General features: G+C 40.2%; 1 protein-coding gene across 1 annotated transcript in view; it reads right to left on the minus strand.

Moving 5' to 3' along the window:
- Window positions 1-2,628: 2,628 nt before the first annotated feature.
- LOC133664470 (anosmin-1) overlaps window positions 2,629-20,432 on the minus strand; it is a 170,079-nt gene continuing 152,275 nt past the window's right edge. The window contains exons 10-14 of the mRNA XM_062069114.1: window positions 19,425-19,513; window positions 11,853-12,024; window positions 10,056-10,276; window positions 9,229-9,370; window positions 2,629-3,207 (exon numbers count right to left, since the gene is read on the minus strand). Of these exons, the coding sequence (XP_061925098.1) occupies window positions 3,149-3,207; window positions 9,229-9,370; window positions 10,056-10,276; window positions 11,853-12,024; window positions 19,425-19,513 (683 nt within the window). The 3' untranslated portion in view covers window positions 2,629-3,148. The remainder of the gene's footprint in view (window positions 3,208-9,228; window positions 9,371-10,055; window positions 10,277-11,852; window positions 12,025-19,424; window positions 19,514-20,432) is intronic.

A 20,432-nucleotide genomic window follows, 5' to 3' on the forward strand; every position in this document is an offset into this window, starting at 1 on the left:
CGTATCGACAAAAACGTAAGCTAAGGCGCCGCCATCCAGAGCGAAGGCCATAAATCATCAGCATCCACAAACGTTTGTGAGCCCTGAGCTCATCCGAAATCCTCTGACACAAAATGGAAAAGTGTGCTTTGGCCCCGAATAGTCCAAATTGTTTTTGTGAGGGGATGTCGAGTGCTCCAGGCAAAAAAAGGAAAAGGAGCCGTCCAGGTTGTCCGGGCAATATCTTTGTCTTTTTTTAGGATGCATAGATCTAAAAGGTAAAACCACATAACTGTCTCATGACTTCGAGCATTGTCTCTCTTTTGGGCTATATTATTCACTTTTATTTAATTATTATTATTCTTTTACCTCACCAGGGGAACCCACTAATCCATCAACCCGTGAGAAACCAGGTAACTGTCAGGATTCGGTGAGCGTTGCTTGTAGCGTGACCCCCCCAAGGATGCGGAAAAAGCAGACGTAAAAGTATACTTTTTGGCACCAGGCAACAGGAAGTAGAATGACCCAACCCAGTGTACTGAGCAGGTTGGCTTACAAAGAAGCCTAATTGGCAACAGGTAACTGGTGTGTCTAGAGCGCCAATCAGAGACAGGTGAGGGAGGCAGCACTCAGGATAGAGGTGCAGTGGCAGGAAATAGAAACCAAAATAAAAGCGCTGGACATGAAAAAGCACAGAACACAGGCAAACACAAACATGACTAAACTGGCCTGACAGTAACAGTTGAATTTGTATATTTATCTAACTTGAGAAATCAACATAATGGGGAAAATCATAATGTTTTTTTTAATTTGATGAAGTTATTGTAAAGTTTCATTCTTCATTTGGTAAAGTCATGAAGTGTGTTAAGCAGCCTTCAGAGTGACACAATCAGTTGGAGGATGCCCAGTTGGATACATGGTAGTGGTGCAATACTGGAAATGTCAATATCAATCCCATACCAAGTAATTGTAGGTCCAGTGACCTCTATACAAATACTTTTTAAGTGAACATTTTCAAGTACATTGAAGTATATCTTGAATTGTACATCATTATTTTAATCAGACCAAAACCCAAAACAAATATTTTAGGCAAAAAACTAAATTAATCCAGAAACATACAAAACTTTTCTGGGTGTTGTTGATAAATGGCTATCGCTTTGCATAATAGAGTTTTAGCTTGCACTTACAGATGTAGCGACCAACTGTAGTTACTGACAGTGGTTTTCTGAAGTGTTCCTGAACCCATGTGGTGATATCCTTTACACACTGATGTCGTTTTTTTGATGCAGTACCGCCTGAGGGATCGAAGATCTGTAATATCATCGCTTACGTGCAGCGATTTCTCCAGATTCTCTGAACCTTTTGATGATATTACGGACCGTAGATGGTGAAATCCCTAAATTCCTTGCAATAGCTGGTTGAGAAAAGTTGTTTTCAATTTGCTCACGCATTTGTTGACAAAGTGGTGACCCTCGCCCCATCCTTGTTTGTGAATGACTTGAGCATTTCATGGAAGCTGTTTTTATACCCAATCATGGCACCCACCTGTTCCCAATTAGCCTGTTCACCTGTGGGGTGTTCCAAATAAGTCTTTCATGAGCATTCTTCATCTTTCTCAGTCTTTTTTGCCACCCGTGCCAGCTTTTTTGAAACATGTTGCAGGCGTCAAATTCCAAATGAGTTAGTATTTGCAAAAAATAACAAAGTTTACCAGTTCGAACGTTAAGTATCTTGTCTTTGAAGTGTAATCAATTGAATATAGGTTGAAAAGGATTTGCAAATCATTGTATTCTGTTTTTTATTTACCATTTACACAACGTGCCAACTTCACTGGTTCGGCATTCACTCCTGTGGTACATAAATAAGTGTCTAAGTCGTGTTTTTATGCACTCTTGAGAGTCCATTCCAACATATTTTTTTGTAAACATTTCCACTCTCCAGGTGTTCAAGGACGAGCGTAGGAGGCGGCTGGTGCTTCTAAAACTCACCGGTGGTGTAAAGAAACGGAGCATTCCGTCGATTGCACCACTCGGTAAGTCGGGTTGGATGACCTGTTTGTTTGGACTGGTGGGGTGCATGTCCTCGACTCCTTGGCTGCATGAGGGGAGTCTGCCACGATGGCGAGGCGGGGGGGGTTTGTCCGCCAAAATAAGCATCAGCACCGGCCAAATAGCAGAGCGCAGCGGGGAGGTGCGTGTTTATTTGCCGCTCACACACTCGTTCGGAACAAACTGCAACGAGGATCTGGTTAAGGGGTTGTTTTATTACTTCGCAGTTTGTACAGTTTCTACCATGGAAAAATAACATGTAACATAAGACTGTATTTACAATTCCATTTTTACAAAGTGTCTTTACAAGATTTGCGTTGCTTCCCGAAAACAAAAAAAAGTGAGGCTAAAAACACACAAAACATCCACATCCACGCACATCCAAATCAAACCGGAATACACACATAAATAAATATAGACATTCACTGACTGCTCCACGAACATTTTCCACAGCCAAGAAAAAGATGTACAATGCATCATTTCCACGCGTTATAATTTCATTAATAAAACATTACATAGTGTTCCCAGTATAGTTCTTTGTTAATCTGTTAATGGAGTATCGCTAACATATCAAGAAATAAAAGGACAATTTATAAAAAAATTTTTCATGCCAACAGAATGGTCGTCATGCAGAACCATTGCAAGCACAAAATGTACCACATGCAACATACTACGTGACAGACTCTGGGTTAGACAACGATGACAAAATAAATAGATGATGTTAACCTTCCTCAAAGAATGGTGTTTTTACAGACTAACCGCTTCTCTTCAGTGACTTATGGTGCATGTTGCTCCTCCTGTGATCATCTCAACCTACACAGTTTTACAATTTGGAGCGGTCTAACTTCCATAGGCCTGCAAACAAATGCACCACAGTAGACTTTGTGTTGGAGTAATAAAACAACAAAAAAAAGATCAACTGTACACAGAGCGGTTCAGGAGAAATAGCCGATGTGTTAACGGCTCCCTAAAGGAAGAGGATCAGGGTTTTTTTGTTTCATTTTAAAAGGACCTGGACGGGGTCGGTTCTGGGACAGTTCACGGTTCCACGCTCTTCCCCCGATAGTCTTTGACACGTGGGAAGGAAAGAGCAACTGACTGACTTCGCATCACTTTGCCACTCAGTGTCTCTCGACTGATGGTTTCTGGTGATGGGGCTGGTGCTGTCGGAGTCTGGGCCCTTAAAAAAAAAAAAAAAATCACCAGTTATCATACCCACACTTTTTGATGAAAACCACCTATGTCTACATAAGTGTTGTCCCGATACCAATATTTAATTATTTAGATACTTTTCGATACTTTTCTAAATAAAGGGGACCAAAGAGAATTGCATTATTGGCTTTATTTGAAAAAAAAATCTTAGGGTACATTAAACATATGTTTCTTATTGCAAGTTTGTCCTTAAATAAAATAGTGAACATACAAGACAACTTGTCTTTTAGTAGTAAGTAAGCAAACAAAGTATCCTAATTTAGCTGCTGACATATGCAGTAACATTTGTGTCATTTATCATTCTATTATTTTGTCAACATTATTAAGGACAAGTGGTAGAAAATGAATTACTAATCTACTTGTTCATTTACTGTTAATATCTGCTTACTTTCGCTTTTAACATATTCTTTCTACACTTCTGTTAAAATGTAATAATCACTTATTCTTCTGTTGTTTAGACGCTTTACATTAGTTTTGGATGATAAAACATATTTGGATATCAATCCGATACCAAGTCGTTACAGAATCATACATTGGTCATATTCAAAGTCCTCATGTGTCCAGGAATGTATTTCCTGAGTTTATAAACATAGTATACAAAACAAAGAAAATTTTGTGACGCCAAAAAATATCGACCTAATCATAGTAGTATTGACTATACGCTCCTGTACTTGGTATCATTACAGTGGATGTCAGGTGTAGATCCACCAATGGGGTTTGTTTACATTTTGATGCCGGTGAGCTACTGTGTGTAGTGAAGCATGTTTACCTATTCCTCGTCCTGCAGGGATGATACTTGTAAGAAACTTACTTTATTTATCGCCATGGAGGCGAGGATTAGTGATTTAGAAGTAGCTAAAACACTGCCGACTGCGGCTGGACTTTAGCCGCTAGCTACCTAGCCATGTCCTAAAGCACCTCGTCCTGAGGGTGTTTCAGTGTTATAACTTCACCTTTATCGTTAGTTTTTAAGCCAAAATGCGTCCGTTCTCCCTTTTCTGTCTACACACTGTGTCTGTTTGTAAGTACTCTTTGATTGTGTGCTGCCGAACATGCTCCTCTGCTCATAAACCAGCAATGACACAACGACGGGGGCTCTGGGGGGCGGTGGACCGGTACTTTTCAGAGGCGGTATAGTACCGAATATGATTCATTAGTATCGCGGTACTTACTATACTAATACCGGTATACCGTACAACCCTAGTCTACATGATGATTGACTTAAAAATACTTGTAGTGCTTATGACATCTGCTAAGGCGTGTGGCAACTATTTTGACTTATAAGTTTAAGCAACCAAATCAGTTTCTTCAAGCCGTTTTAGGTCTGTGTTGAATTAACATGCATGGCATCTGAAGGACATTTGTTTTAAAACTATTAGAATTGTCATCTCTGTTCCTTAATTTGGCCTAAAATGGCCTTTGCTATGCATATACTAAAGGGGTCATATTATGATACGTTTTTTTCTACATTTAAACACTTCTTCTCGGTCTACATAACATGCAATGTTGTTTCTTTGGTCAAAATGTTGCATAGATTATGTTTTACAGACCATCTTCAATCTGCTTTCTGACCGTTTCATCAGGATGCGTCGTTTTGTGGGCGGGTCTTATTTACATGGCTTCTCCCTGCCATCTTTGTTGTAGTTCCAAGCACTTCCATAGTGAGTCTACTTACAGATATAAGTTTGAACTCTATGCTACTTTACATTAGAAATGGCAACAGCGGAGGATGCATGTGCCTGTAAGAGCCAGTCTGCCCCACAACAAGAGGATAGCGAAAAAGAAGGAACTTATTGACTACTGCGCGAACTACAATGGCGGACGGCAAAAACGTTACAAAAGAAGCAAATTCCAAACAGCTAGTTTGGCAAAAGTGTGAAGGAAGGCAATATTGTTTTATAAATATCTCTGCAATGCCTCCAAGGTTTGATTTTACCTTTTCGGGACTTATGCAGAACCCAAATACACAACCAATAGGTAAGAAAAGCCTGCAGTACTTGTGCGCTTTGTAAACCGGAGACACAAAACGGAACTACTGAGACAAGGAAGAAAGTTGAAGGGCTCTGCGGTGTATATCAACGAGCATCTGACCAAGAAAATATCGGATATAGCACGGGAAGCACGGATCCTGAGGAAAAACAACAAGATTGGAGCCACATGGACAAGAAACTTCAAGGTTTTCATACAACTAAATGGATCTTTGCCGGAGCAAGCAAAAGTGATACTGGTATGAGAACTTGAAAAGTTGGTTTTGCATAATAAGTCCCATTTTAACAAATGTCTTCTTTGTGACCAACAAATTGAACTAACTATTAAAAATCCTATTTTGAACCCACATTTGTCTAAACTGAAACTGAGGCAATCCTTTGAAATGATAGTGTCATTCACACCCACAGGAAATCGATAAAGCAATAATTTCCCAGAAATTTAAACATTGGGATTTTGAATCCCATCCCTCGTACCAAATTTCAGTATTTTTCTGTCTGGTAATAACAAATGTTAATTTTCTTAATAATAAAATACTGTTTTTTATTTTAGCATTAACACTAAGCTGACAAAGACAACTGTGCTGTTAGTTGATATGTCTTGTTTTCTTACACGTTTGAGTCATTTTTGCAAGTATGCTATCATTTTTTCCAAATTTGTCCTAGGTGTGTTGCCATAGTCAGGTAGTATTCGAATTGAATTCAATCAATCAATCAATCAATCAATGTTTATTTATATAGCCCTAAATCACAAGTGTTGAATGTTCTAGTCTTGTCTTTTGTTGAGCCATACTGTAACTGTTGTACTTATTAAACAACAGCATCTTAGATGTACTTTTGATTGCCAAATTTGAAGGTATTGAAATCTCCATGTAGAATCACTTATGCTAATCAGTAGATATGGCATATCCAATGTACAGTTGTGGTCAAAAGTATACATACACTTGTAAAAAAAACTCTTGTAAAGAATGGAAGCACCAGTTCCATTGGCAGCAAAACAGGCCCAGAGCATAATGCTACCACCACCATGCTTGACGGTAGGTGTGGTGTTCCTGGGATTAAAGGCCTCATCTTTTCTCCTCCAAACATATTAATGATAAATAAATGAAAAATGGGTTATACTTGTATAGCGCTTTTCTACCTTCAAGGTACTCAAAGGGCTTTGACAGTATTTCCACATTCACCCATTCACACACACATTCACACACTGATGGCAGGAGCTGCCATGCAAGGCGCTAACCAGCACCCATCAGGAGCAAGGGTGAAGTGTCTTGCCCAAGGACACAACGGACGTGACTAGGATGGTAGAAGGTGGGGATTGAACCCCAGTAGCCAGCAACCCTCCGATTGCTGGCACGGCCACTCTACCAACTTCGCCACGCCGTCCCTATATTGCTGGGTATTGTGGCCAAACGGCTACATTTTTGTTTCATCTGACCACAGAACTTTCCTCCAGAAATGGACTGTATCTTTGTCCATGTGATCAGCAGCAAACTTTAGACGAGCCTTAAGGTGTCGCTTCTGGAGCAAGGGCTTACTTCTTGCATGGTAGCTTTCAGTCCATGGCGATGCAAAACACCCTTGACTGTGGACACTGACACCTGTGTTCCAGTAGCTTCCAATTCATTGCAGACCTGCTTTTTGGTGGTTCTCGGTTGACTCTTGATCATCCTGACCAAGTTTCTCTCAGCAGCAGGTGGTAGCTTGCAGTGGCAGTGACATAACTGTGCCATGCACTTTATACTTATGAACATTTGTCTGCACAGTTGCTCTTGGGACTGTAAGCTGCTTTGAAATGGCTCCAAGTGACTTTCCTGACTTGTTGAAGTCAATGATTTGTTTTTTCAGCTATGTGCTAAGTTCCTTTGACGTTCCCATTGTCGCGTTTGTAACCGAGTCTAATGACTGCATCACATGAGCCCTATTTAAATGGGCTCAGAGAAGTCAACAGGTGTCGTCAATCATAATTACTCACATGAAGTTAAGAGGCCGTGCCATGAAGCTAATTTGATTTGATTGTAACTTTTCTACATCACCAAAATGGATAATGTATGTTGCTGTATGTATACTTTTGACCCAGCAGATTTGGTCACATTTTCAGTAGACCCATAATAAATTCATAAAAGAACCAAACTTCATGAATGTTTTTGGTGACCAACAAGTATGTTCTTCAATCACTCTATCAATAAAAAGTAAGAGTTGTAGAAATGATTGGAAACTCAAGACAGCCATGACATTATGTTCTTTACAAGTGTATATCAACTCTTGACCACAACTGTAAATTAGCATCAAGCTAAGTAGAAAAGTGGAGACTTACACTACTGTTCAAAAGTTTGGGGTCACATTGAAATGTCCTTATTTTTGAAGGAAAAGCACTGTACTTTTCAATGAAGATAACTTTAAACTAGTCTTAACTTTAAAGTAATACACTCTATACATTGCTAATGTGGTAAATGACTATTCTAGCTGCAAATGTCTGGTTTTTGGTGCAATATCTACATAGGTGTATAGAGGCCCATTTCCAGCAACTATCACTCCAGTGTTCTAATGGTACAATGTGTTTGCTCATTGGCTCAGAAGGCTAATTGATGATTAGAAACCCCTTGTGCAATCATGTTCACACATCTGAAAACAGTTTAGCTCGTTACAGAAGCTACAAAACTGACCTTCCTTTGAGCAGATTGAGTTTCTGGAGCATCACATTTGTGGGGTCAATTAAACGCTCAAAATGGCCAGAAAAAGATAACTTTCATCTGAAACTCGACAGTCTATTCTTGTTCTTAGAAATGAAGGCTATTCCACAAAATGGTTTGGGTGACCCCAAACTTTTGAACGGTAGTGTACATTTGAGTGCTTTCGATTGGACATGCTTGCTTTGTTGGCATGGAAAACCGCAACGTTACCTATAGGCAGGCTGCCTGAGCGAGAAGGTCGAGTACCGTTTGATTTTAGGTGAATCAATACTCGGTAGTACCGACGGATTTCTATAAAAGTACAGAATTCTATACCCATCCTTATGTTTTGTGACTAGGTTGAATTGCCCTTTGATATCCTGATAAAAACAGTGAAAGGCACTTCTTAGAAGAGTGTTTTTCAACCTTTTCTGAGCCAAGGCACATTTTATTCATCGAAAAAATTCTGAGGCACACCACCAGCAGAAAACATAAAAAAATGAAACTCAGCAGCCGATATTGACATAAAAAAGTCGTTCTCGCAATTGTTGGATATGAATTCAAACCATAACCAAGCATGCATCACTATAGCTCTTGTCTCAGAGTAGGTGTACTGTCACGACCTGTCACATCACGCCGTGACTTATTTTGAGTTTTCTGCTGTTTTCCTGTATGTGGTGTTTTAGTTCTTGTCTTGCGCTCCTATTTTGGTGCCTTTTCCTGTTTTGTTGGTATTTCTCTGTGGCAGTTTCATGTCTTCCTTGAACATTATTCCCCCGCACCTGGTTTGTTTTCACAATCAAGACTATTTAAGTTGTGCGCATGCTATCCTTCTTTGTGGGGACATTGTTGATTGTCATGTACGGATGTTCCACACGCTGTAAGTCTTTGCTGTCGTCCAGCATTCTGTTTTGTTTACTTTGCAGCCAGTTCAGTTTTAGTTTTGTTTTGCATAGCTTCAGTGCCTTTTCTTAGCGGCACTTACCTTTTGTTTATTTTTGGTTTAAGCGTTAGATACTTTTTTACATACACGCTGCCTCCCGCATAATTGTGATCACGACAAACCTGACATCTACAAAGCAATTAGCTACCTTCTGCCACCTACTGATGTGGAAGAATATTACACGGTTACTCTGCCGAGCTCTAGACAGCACAGACACTCCACAACGGCACATTATTTGCGGATTATAATTACTGGTTTGCAAAAAATATTTTTAACCCAATTAGGTTAAATTACATAATCCCCCACGGCACACCGGACTGTATTTCACGGCACACTAGTCTGGTTGAAAAACACAGTCTTAGAACAAGGTCCAGAGACTTCATACTTACGATGTTGACTGACTGGTGATATGTTGGGAGTCTGGAAGGTCTTGACAGTTGCGGGACCCTCGCCTCCAGTCGTTATCACTTGTACCTCCAGTCTGTAGTAAGTAGATGGCCGCAGGTTGGACACGACCAGCAAATTATGATCCTGCCGAGCGGGGACAGAAACACGCAATCAGATGAAATCTTAGAGAAACTTTGCCATTTAAATCGGACTGTAAACCACGAGTCTTATCTCTGGTACGGGACTCCGACCAAAACAAATAATCGCTTTCATAAGGCTGACTCGTTCTCATCTCTGCAGCCGGCTTGATAAAGGGTGCAGTGGGTGGCGTTATTTATAGTTGGGCTCCAGAGGCTGGGAGGCGCAGATAGGCGCTACGTGTTGTTGATGGAGCAGATGATGTCAAAAAGCGCCTTTTTTGCACAGCTCTTGCAGAGGATGAAAGGGGAAAAAGGCACAAAGGCAGATGAAACGATAGCAAATGTGAGAACAACGCTGTCTCAGAGCTTTCCAAGGTGTCTGGCTGCACACATGAGATCCAGGGTGTTTCGCCTAAAACCACCCTCGCAGAGGAAAAACACGGAGAAATGAAACCCAAGAGATGGACCTTTATCTCAGGTTTGTACACCTAAACTCACTTATTGAATAATACATTGGATTAACAGTCATCTGTAAGATTAACCCCTCCGTACGACAATTGGAGCACCTAGCAATAATCGGTACAGAAGACGTGAGTGAAACGGGATGAGCGTGTTACCCTGGTAACCAAAGCTAGAACTGTCCTCGAGCAACAAAACTGTCAAGTGACAAAGCGATGGAGCAAACTTACCGGAGGCAGGATCTGGGACTGGGAGATGATGCTGTTGGGCAGGCTGTTCTGCCGACTCTCAGAGGTGATCTCAGCCCAGGTGACTTGAAAGCCTGTAATCCGCTGATGGGGCGCCACTCGGGAAACGCGCCACAGGAAGTTGCCGGTGATATTTACCCCGCTTATGGAAAACGTCGCTGTCAAATTTTCAGGCTTTGCCAGAACTTTGGGAAGCCCTGCAGCTGTTAGCAGACAGACAAAAAAACACGTGTTCACCTTCTCGCCAAGTATTCATTCAATAAGAAGATTGATACCTTTGTATCCAAGTATACTATCTATTAGCGTACAGGTACCAAAATGATTTCGATACTTTTCGGTACTTTTCTAAATAACAACATAACAACTTTTCTAAATAACAACATAACAAAAAATCTTAGGTTACATTAAACATATGTTTCTTATTGCAAGTTTGTGCTTAAATAAAATAGTGAACATACTAGACAACTTGTCTTTTAGTAGTAAGTAAGCAAACAAAGGCTCCTAAATTAGCTGCTAACATATTGTGTCATTTATCATTCTGTTATTTTGTCAACATTATTAAGGACAAGTGGTAGATAATGAATTATTATGCTATTTGTTCTTTTAACATGTTCTATCTACACTTCTGTTAAAATGTAATAATCACCTTTTCTTCTGTTGTTTAATACTTTACATTAGTTTTGGATGATACCACAAATTTGGGTATCAATCCGATACCAAGTCGTTACAGGATCATACATTGGTCATATTTAAAGTCCTCATGTGTCCAGGGACATATTTCCTGAGTTTATAAACATAATATAAATTTTTTAAAAACGAAAGACGAAGTTGTGATGCCAAAAAATATCGACGTAATCATAGTAGTATAGACTAGATACGCTACTGTACTTGGTATCATTACAGTGGATGTCAGGTGTAGATCCACCAATGGCGTTTGTTTACATTGTGACGCCGGTGAGCTGCGGTGTGTAGTGAAGCATGTTTAGCTATTCCTCGTCCTGCAGGGATGACACTTGTAAGAAACTTGTTTTATTTGTCGCCATGGAGGCGAGGATTAGTGATTTAGAAGTAGCTAAAACACTGCAGACTGGGGCTGGACTTTAGCCGCTAGCTAGCTAGCCATGTCTTAAAGCACCTCTTCCGGTGGGCGTTTCAGTGTTATAACTTCATCTTTATCGTCAGTTTTTAGGCCAAAATGCTTCCGTTCTCCTTTTTCTGTCTACACACTGGGTCTGCTTGTAAGTACTCCGTGATTGTGCGCTGCCGAACATGCTCATCTGCTCGTAAACCAGCAATGACACGACGTGACGGCGGCGCGGCGGACCGGTACTTTTCAGAGGCGGTATAGTACCGAATATGATTCATTGGTATCGCAGTACTATACTAATACCGGTATACCGTACAACCCTACTATCTATAAAGTGGGAATTCCACTTCAAGCCTTAATACCACTGCTAAGGACGTTGCTTTTCCATGCATATCTTTGACAACTTTTTGCTTAACTTCCATTCATCATGGCTAGAAAAGAAAAGATACATTGGCCTTGCAGGAAGTATACACTCCACTGAGATCGTAGTTGTGCGTGGTGTTATGTGCCAGACTATTTCTTGGCCCAATCAGAAGCTCCATCTTTTGGTGGCAAGACTCCCAAAATGCCGTGATGTTGTTTTGATACTTTATGGATTTTTTAAATTACCCTGATTAAATACGCTGCAGTGTTTAATCGCTATATCAACAGCAATCACAAGCCCGTCATGGGTCAAATGTCTAAATACTCGCCTCCCTCCCCGGGGCAGGGGATGTGCTTGTGGGTCTTGCTCCGAATGGTAGCGCAGGACGGGGTGAGGAAGGTGGTGCTCTCCTCCTTGGAGCGTCTCTTGGACTTGTGCATGTGAACCGTGACTTTGTACTTGCAGGAGAACAACAGGCCCGGGAGGTTGATGTAGTTCTCCTAAGCCAAGAAACACATTATTCAGTCCTGATGACTTTGACATGACACCGGGGTCAGATCCCGTGGAGCCTCAGTGATGATTAAAAGCATGGCGCCAAGGCGGATCACGTTCTCCACCCAGGCCCCTGGTGAACATGGCCCACATTGGAGAACCTGACGACGATCACTTGGTGAAACAGCTATCGCTCTGATCACTGTGATGAGTTAATGACCCAACGTGTTAATGGACCGTGCCAAATAAAAAAGTACTTGTTTCAGCGTGTGTTGACACTTACAGATTCGAGTGATTTCATGATACATTGGAACCCCCTGATGTCAACACCCTTGTCGACGTAAGTGGTGGTCTGAAATCGTAACTAGCCATTGCACATAGGGCTGGGTGATATGGACCAAAACTGATTCCGCTGTATTTTTAGTCCGAATGGCAGTATACGGTAGTGTTGTCCTGATACCAATATTCTGGTACCGGTACCAACATTTTTTAGATACTTTTCGGCACTTTTCTAAATGAAGGGTACCACAATAAATTGCATTATTGGCTTTATTTAAAAAAAATAATCTTAGGATACATTAAACATATGTTTTTTATTGCAAGTTTGTTCTCAAATAAAATAGTGAACATACTAGACAAGTTGTCTTTTATTAGTAAGTAAGCAAACATGGCACACTGACAAAGCTTAACCTATTGTTACTATAACAATCTACAAGGTTAAGGTTGCTTCTCTTTCTTCCCCTCCATTTTTCTGCATTCTTTCGTATCTCAAGTTATCATTACGTATATGTATTGTTGCATTTGAACAATTGTATTGTTGATAATAAAGGTAAAGTACTGGTATTGTTTATTATCAATAGCACTATTTCTATTGGTATTCATATTGCTCCATTTTTAGTGTAATAATGCTCATTGTGATTTCTGTATTTTTTTTTTTTAATTTTCGCTAACTGCTTATTTGCTATTACTTTTACCATCATATTTGTACATGTCGTATTTGCTGATGTTGCTCTGTTGTTGTTGTTGTTGTTGTGTTTGCTGTTGTTGTTTTTGTCTCTCTGTCTAATCCCCCTCTTGTCCCCACAATTCCCCCCTCTGTCTTCCTTTTTCTCTCTTTCTATCCCCTCCTGCTCCGGCCCGGCTGCACCAAATGATAATATAAATACATTTAATAAAGTCAAAATACAAGTAAGGCAACAAGAGAAGTATCCTACACTTCTCTTTTGTAAAGTAAATCTGAACAGCCGATATGGGCATCTACATCTGCTATATGATTTGCCCGAGAAGCTGGGCAGGACATTATAAGAAAAAAAAAAAAAAAAAGAAAAAAAAAAAGTAAGTAAGCAAACAAAGGCTCCTAATTTAGCTGCATTCTATTATTTTGTCAACATTATTAAGGACAAGTGGTAGAAAATGACTTATTAATCTACTTGTTCATTTACTGTTAATATCTGCTTACTTTCTCTCTTAACATTTTCTATCTACACTTCTGTTAAAATGTAACAATCACTTATTCTTCTGTTGTTTGGATGCTTTACATTACCACAAATTTGGGTATCAATCCGATACCAAGTCGTTACAGGATCATACATTGGTCATATTCAAAGTCCTCATGTGTCCAGGGACATACAGTATTTCCTGAGTTTATAAACATAATATACATTGAAAATAAAACGAAAGAAGATGTTGTGATGCCAAAAAATACCGGTACTTTTCACAGGCGGTATAGTACCGAATATGATTCATTACTATTGCAGTACTATACTAATACCGGTATACCGTACAACCCTAGTATACGGTGTCTTAAAAAAAACGTGCAAAGTGCTTAAGGTTGCCTAAGTGTTTTATGGCTAAATACCCTGTGTTGAGAGTATTCTGATTATTTTGGTTGTAAGTAATAACGTAATAGAATAGAATAGAATAGAATAGAATAGAATAGAATAGAATAGAAAGTACTTTATTGATCCCTGGGGGAAATTCAGCACCACAGTTCTCTCACAATAGACAATAATAATAATAAATAATATAATATATTATATACATATAATATATAATAATAAATAATAAATGATAAATGGGTTATACTTGTATAGCGCTTTTCTACCTTTGAGGTACTCAAAGCGCTTTGACACTATTTCCACATCCACCCATTCACACACACATTCACACACTGATGGCGGGAGCTGCCATGCAAGGCGCTAACCAGCAGCCATCAGGAGCAAGGGTGAAGTGTCTTGCCCAAGGACACAACGGACGTGACTAGGATGGTAGAAGGTGGGGATTGAACCCCAGTAACCAGCAACCCTCCGATTGCTGGCACGGCCACTCTACCAACTTCGCCACGATACATTCTACATATATTCTACATTTAAGTGCAGTCAAGAAGGAACATATGCAATGATTATACAGTCTGATGGCTGTCGGTATGAAGGACCTCCTGTGTCGTTCCGTGTTGCATTTCGGGAGTCTGAGCCTTCCACTGAACGTGCTCATTTTCCCCGCCAGGTCCGAGTGTAGTGGGTGGGAGGTGTTGTCCATAATGGCTAGGAGTTTTGCTAGACTTCTCCTCCCTGACACCACCGCCAGAGAGTCTAGCTCCACTCCCACCCCGTTACTAGCCTTCTTTACCAGCTTGTCCAGTCTGTTTGCGTCCCTCGTGTTCTTGTGTGTTGTGTTCTTTATTCTTATAAAGTAATTAGTTAATCGTTACTATGTCAAAGCAGTTTTTATTCATTACTATTTATTCGTTAGGTTTATAGCCTCACTATTGCATCGCTCGGGAGTCGAGAAGTTAGCACCGAGCTGCCATATTTCTTTTAAAAAAGGTTGATGCACTGCGTCATAGTGCGGCAGAGAAGCCTCTGTAAAAACTTAGTTTGAGCCAAAGAGGATGCCCTTTGATTCGCCCATTAGGCGTAGAAAGGAGCAAACGGCCATAACAAAGACACATAAAGACATACCGGTATGGCGGTATAGTATCAAATATATACAGTTTTCTAAATAAATGGGTATTAAATATTATACTGGTATATTGCCCCGCCCTACATACACATTTACATTGACTTTTGCCAGAGTCATAAAGAGAACGGTCGGAAATGGGGGACATTGTTTTCTCCATTTGTGCATATTCTTATTAAGTCAGTCGGCACAGACGAGTTCTGTACATGAGCAGGACCGACTGTAGCGAGTTCCACTGTACTGTAGTTTGTTTGGTCAGGTGTCGACGCTATTACCCGGACCCCGGTGTCTGCCAACCGAAACCAGCACCCAGAAGTGGGTCCCAGTACGTTTTCTAGCTGACGCAGTTTGGGTCACCTAGGCTGAAACTCTGAAACTCTGCACCCAAGTCATGTTTTCGTCACTGGGCGAGCTTTAAAATGACAGTTGAAAGCGAATAGAAATCCATTCATTTTTTTTATACCGCTTGTTAAAGTTAAAGTGCCAATGATTGTCACACACACACTAGGTGTGGCGAAATTATTGTCTGCATTTGACCCATCACCCTTGATCACCCCCTGGGAGGTGAGGGGAGCAGTGGGCTGCAGCGGTGGCCGCGCCCGGGAATCATTTTTGGTGATTTAACCCCCAATTCCAACCCTTGATGCTGAGTGCCAAGCAGGGAGGTAATGGGTCCCATTTTTATAGTCTTTGGTATGACTCGGCCGGGGTTTGAACTCACAACCTACCGATCTCAGGGCGGACACTCTAACCACTAGTCCTCGTTAGGTCACAGCCAAGCAGGAATCTAGACCGTTGACTGGTGATAGAAAAGTCCCGCACCATACTGTAGCCATACTGCATTTCTTGAGTTGGCAAAGTCAGTAAAGCAAGCAGTATGGTTTCATTTTAGTACCATTTTCTGCAGTTTATAGTGGCAGGTTTCAAAATATACTGTGCCCCTTTTGAACACATTTTCATTTGGATTGCGGTCACAGTAGTACACCTGTGTAGCGTAGAGCTAGTGATGCTACCGTACATTTAAAGCTGCTGTATGTCACGGTTAGGTAGGTGCAAAGCTTCAGGATACGCACCGTGCAAGGACGGTGTTCGGAGTGATTTATGGTCTCACTCACCTGCTTAATAGCAGCACAGCGGCCCTGTTTTTTTAAATCATTTCGTCTTAAAGATGTTATCTTGTAGCTCTCTGCAAGCATGCACGTGTGTTCGAGCCGCGAAAAACGAAAGTCAATCAGAGCCAACAATTCATTCTGAAAAGTATTACTTCTAATTGTGACAAATATAAAAAATACATTTATGTATTAATTTAGTTTTCCTAAATATACAGTACATTCAATGCGTTTTCTTTATTTCCATGACTATTTACATTGTAGATTGTCACTGAAGGCATTAAAACTATGAATGAACACATGTAGAGTTATGTACTTAACACACAAAGGTGAAATAACTGAAAACATGTTTTATATTCTAGTTTCTTCAAAATAGCCTTTGCTCTGATTACTGTTTTGCACACTCTTGGCATTCTCTCGATGAGCTTCAAGAGGTAGTCACCTGAAAGGGTTTTCACTTCACAGGTGTCATAGTTTTGATGCCCTCAGTGACAATTTACAAGGTAAATAGTCATGAAAATAAAGAAAATGTATTGAAATGAGAAGGTGTGTCCAAACTTTTGGCCTGTACTGTATACATTAATAATACATGCTAGCCTATTTGTGGTGGTATTATATTTTTGGGGTTTCAAAAAGTGTCAGTTTTAGCCGGTGACCCTACAGCATCTTTAATTGAGCAACATAGAATTAGGACTTCCGCGATTAAGTAAAGATTGAAATGGCAAAATAATGGTGGAAACACAAACCTAATCAGGGTTTACCGATCTGAACTGAACTGTTTGGTGGACGACTCGGATATTCCGAGTTTTGTTCAGTTCAGTTCAGTTCAGTTTCAGTTTTATTTCGAACATGCATACGATACGTTTCATTACAGCACGTCCGAAAAGGAATAGGAAGAAGCAGAGGTTATTTAATCCTACAATTTTTCTTGCTCTGTGTAACAAAACAACACCCAACTTATAATACAGTTTACAAGCTTGTTGTTGGAAGTAAACCCTTGTATCAGTGGTCCCCAAATTACGGCCCGCCAGTGTCCAAAATCTGGCCCGCAGGAAGTCCCAAGTAAAAAAAATAAAAATAAAAATAAATAAACAAATATATATACATATACATTTATATATATATATATATATACATATACATTTATATATATATATATATATATATATATATATATATATATATATATATATATATATATATATATATATATATATATATATATACCGTAATTTATTAGGGGAAAATACAGATTGCTCCATATATAAGCCGCACCCGACTATAAGCCGCAGGGTTTTGATGTGTAATTACCGTAGTATATAGGGGTTCCTGCTACCTGTCGGGACAGAGAGGACTGTTTGGGAACGCAAAGCGTCCCAATTATTAACAATAAATCATTCAATCATTCAATCAAACTTTCACATCTTTGACATGGCGAACAGCATTCGTGCGGAGTACAAATAATACAACGGTGCAAAGTAATACGAAGTGCTCGCCTGTACGTTATCAAAATAACCAGCCTACCGGTATATGAAAAGTCAGTCTTTAATCATTGTGTCATCGTCTTCCTCCTGCGTACTAAAACCACCGAAATCCTCTTCGTCGGTGTCGGAGAAGAACAGGCCGTAAATAAGCCGCACCGTTGTATAAGCCGCAGGGACCAGAACGAGGGGGAAAAGTAGCGGCTTATAGTCCGGAAATTACGGTGTATATATATATATATATATATATATATATATATATATGTATATATATATATATTAAGGGGGTGGGAAAAAATTGTTTTGAATTAGAATCGTGATTCTCACGTTGTGCGATTCAGAATCGATTCTCATTTTGAAAAAATCGATTTTTATTATTTATTTATTTATTTTATTTTTTTATTAATCAATCCAACAAAACAATACACAGCAATACCATAACAATGCAATCCAATTCCAAAACAAAACCCGACCCAGCAACACTCAGAACTGCAATAAACAGAGCAATTGAGAGGAGACACAAACACGACACAGAGCAAACCAAAAGTAGTGAAACAAAAATGAATATTATCAACAACAGTATCAATATTAGTTACAATTTCAACATAGCAGTGATTAAAAATCCCTCATAGACATTATCATTAGACATTTATAAAAAATAAAAAAAAATGAACAATAGTGTCACAGTGGCTTACACTTGCATCGCATCTCATAAGCTTGACAACACACTGTGTCCAATATTTTCACAAAGATAAAATAAGTCATATTTTTGGTTCATTTAATAGTTAAAACAAATTTACATTATTGCAATCAGTTGATAAAACATTGTCCTTTACAATTAAACAAGTTTTTTACAAAAATCTACTACTCTGCTTGCATGTCAGCAGACTGGGGTAGATCCTGCTGAACTTACTCTCGGTGTCTCCTAGCCGCTGAGGCAAATAATATTGTCTAAAAATGCATTTTCGATATACCATCGTTAACGTGACATCATTAGCGGCACTATTTCTATTCTATTGTGTTGTTTATTTATATGTATTATATATTATATTACAGCCCGGCCCCCGGCCAAATTGTTTTAACCCAATGCGGCCCCCGAGTCAAAAAGTTTGGGGACCCCTGCCTTATATACACAAATCCAGCAGTTTTCTTACAAAATATACATCACAACTGGACAACCTTTGGTCTGGCATTAAAAAGGAAGCTTGTGGAATGTACTGTAAAGTACACAATAGTTTGAGAATCATTAAGTGTGAACACATCCTCAAACTTGCAACACTTGCAGGAAAAAAAAAAATCAATTTCTCATCCGTTTTTGAGGAAGTTTTGCTTGGCGTGTGGATGTGGGCTTCAAAATTAATGGGTACTCCCTCGAGAGCTGGCATGTACATTCTCTCTGATACCAAACAGCTTTGATTAAAAGTGAATGAGGCGCTGCACTCACATGAAAGCCCTAGCCTGGAATCCTTCCCGGCCATCTATAGTAACGGGATGTATATTTCCTAGCAACCGCACTCCGGCTCCCCAAAGAATGTGTTGATTGGCTCGGCCTCTGCCATCCTGTATCAGCTTGAACCCTAAACAGCCACCTCCCCAGACGCTCCCAAAAAGAGAAAGAGAAGCCTGATGTGGAAGCGCCGCATTCTGGCACAGTCACCAGCCACCCATTCTGGGAAAATTTGCTTTAGTAAATGCCTTTTATTGGCCATCACCCCAATGGCCTGACCGCAAGACTGAATCACAACGGTCACAACAAAAGCGAGCGATTTTCCAAGTGCAAAGGCGTCAAACAAAAGAGGAGACACGTGCTTTGCATAGCACAGAACTGCTGATGAGGCGCCACGGATTCTGGGCACTAACCTGGGTCGAGGATTTCTCTGGTCCCCGTGTCTCGTTGTGATGGCAGTACTCAGGCATCCATTGCACGTGGTAGCGGTTAACTCCAGGCTCTGCAAACATGGGACGGAAGCAAGGCAACATGTTGAAGAAACTATTGTTTTTGTTGTTCCCGTTCTTGCTTTTTTGGGGGTTACAACTGGCATGGAAACCAGCAAGCATTTTATAGCTTTTTCATAACACTGCTGTTTAAGTGCAGCAGACCGGACGAAAAGGAAGTGTCTGCGGGAAAGAATTTGGAAAGCATTGTTTTTTTCACCACGTGTACTTTGAATAAAGTGCATGCTTAACTTAGACTTAGACTATTTCTTTTTTTATTGTCATTCAAATTTGAACTTTACAATACAGATAAGAAGGACATTTCGTTGCATTAGCTCATGGTAGTGCAGGATAAAATAGCAATAAGGTGCAGATATAAATAAATACATTACTGTACAGATAAATATATTGCACTTTTGCATATGCATCCACGTTTATGATGTATGTTATATTGTCTTTATATTCCAGCGAGTTAATCCGTTTTTGGGGGGAATTGGGGGGGATTATTATGATGCGTTCAAGAGTCTGATGGCCTGAGGGAAGAAGCTGTTACAGAACCTGGAGGTTCTGCTACGGAGGCTGCGGAACCTCTTTCTAGAGTCCAGCAGTGAAAACAGTCCTTGGTGGGGGTGGGAGGAGTCTCTACAGATTTTCTGAGCCCTGGTCAGGCAGCGGCTTTTTGTGATTTCCTTGAAAGGAGGAAGAGGAGTCCTGATGATCTTTTCCGCCATCCTCACCACTCTCTGCAGAGACTTCCAGTCTGAGGCATTGCAGGCTCCAGTCCAGACAGAGATGCAGTTGGTCAGCAGGCTCTCTATAGTGCCTCTGTAGAATGTGGTGAGAACGGGGGAAAGGCTGTGCTCTTTTCATCCCACGCAAAAAGTGAATGAGCTGCTTTTTACAAGAGCTCCGGTGTCATATTGTCAGTTATCT

Source organism: Entelurus aequoreus, linkage group LG14 (assembly GCF_033978785.1).
Source record: "Entelurus aequoreus isolate RoL-2023_Sb linkage group LG14, RoL_Eaeq_v1.1, whole genome shotgun sequence".
NCBI lineage: Eukaryota > Metazoa > Chordata > Actinopteri > Syngnathiformes > Syngnathidae > Entelurus > Entelurus aequoreus.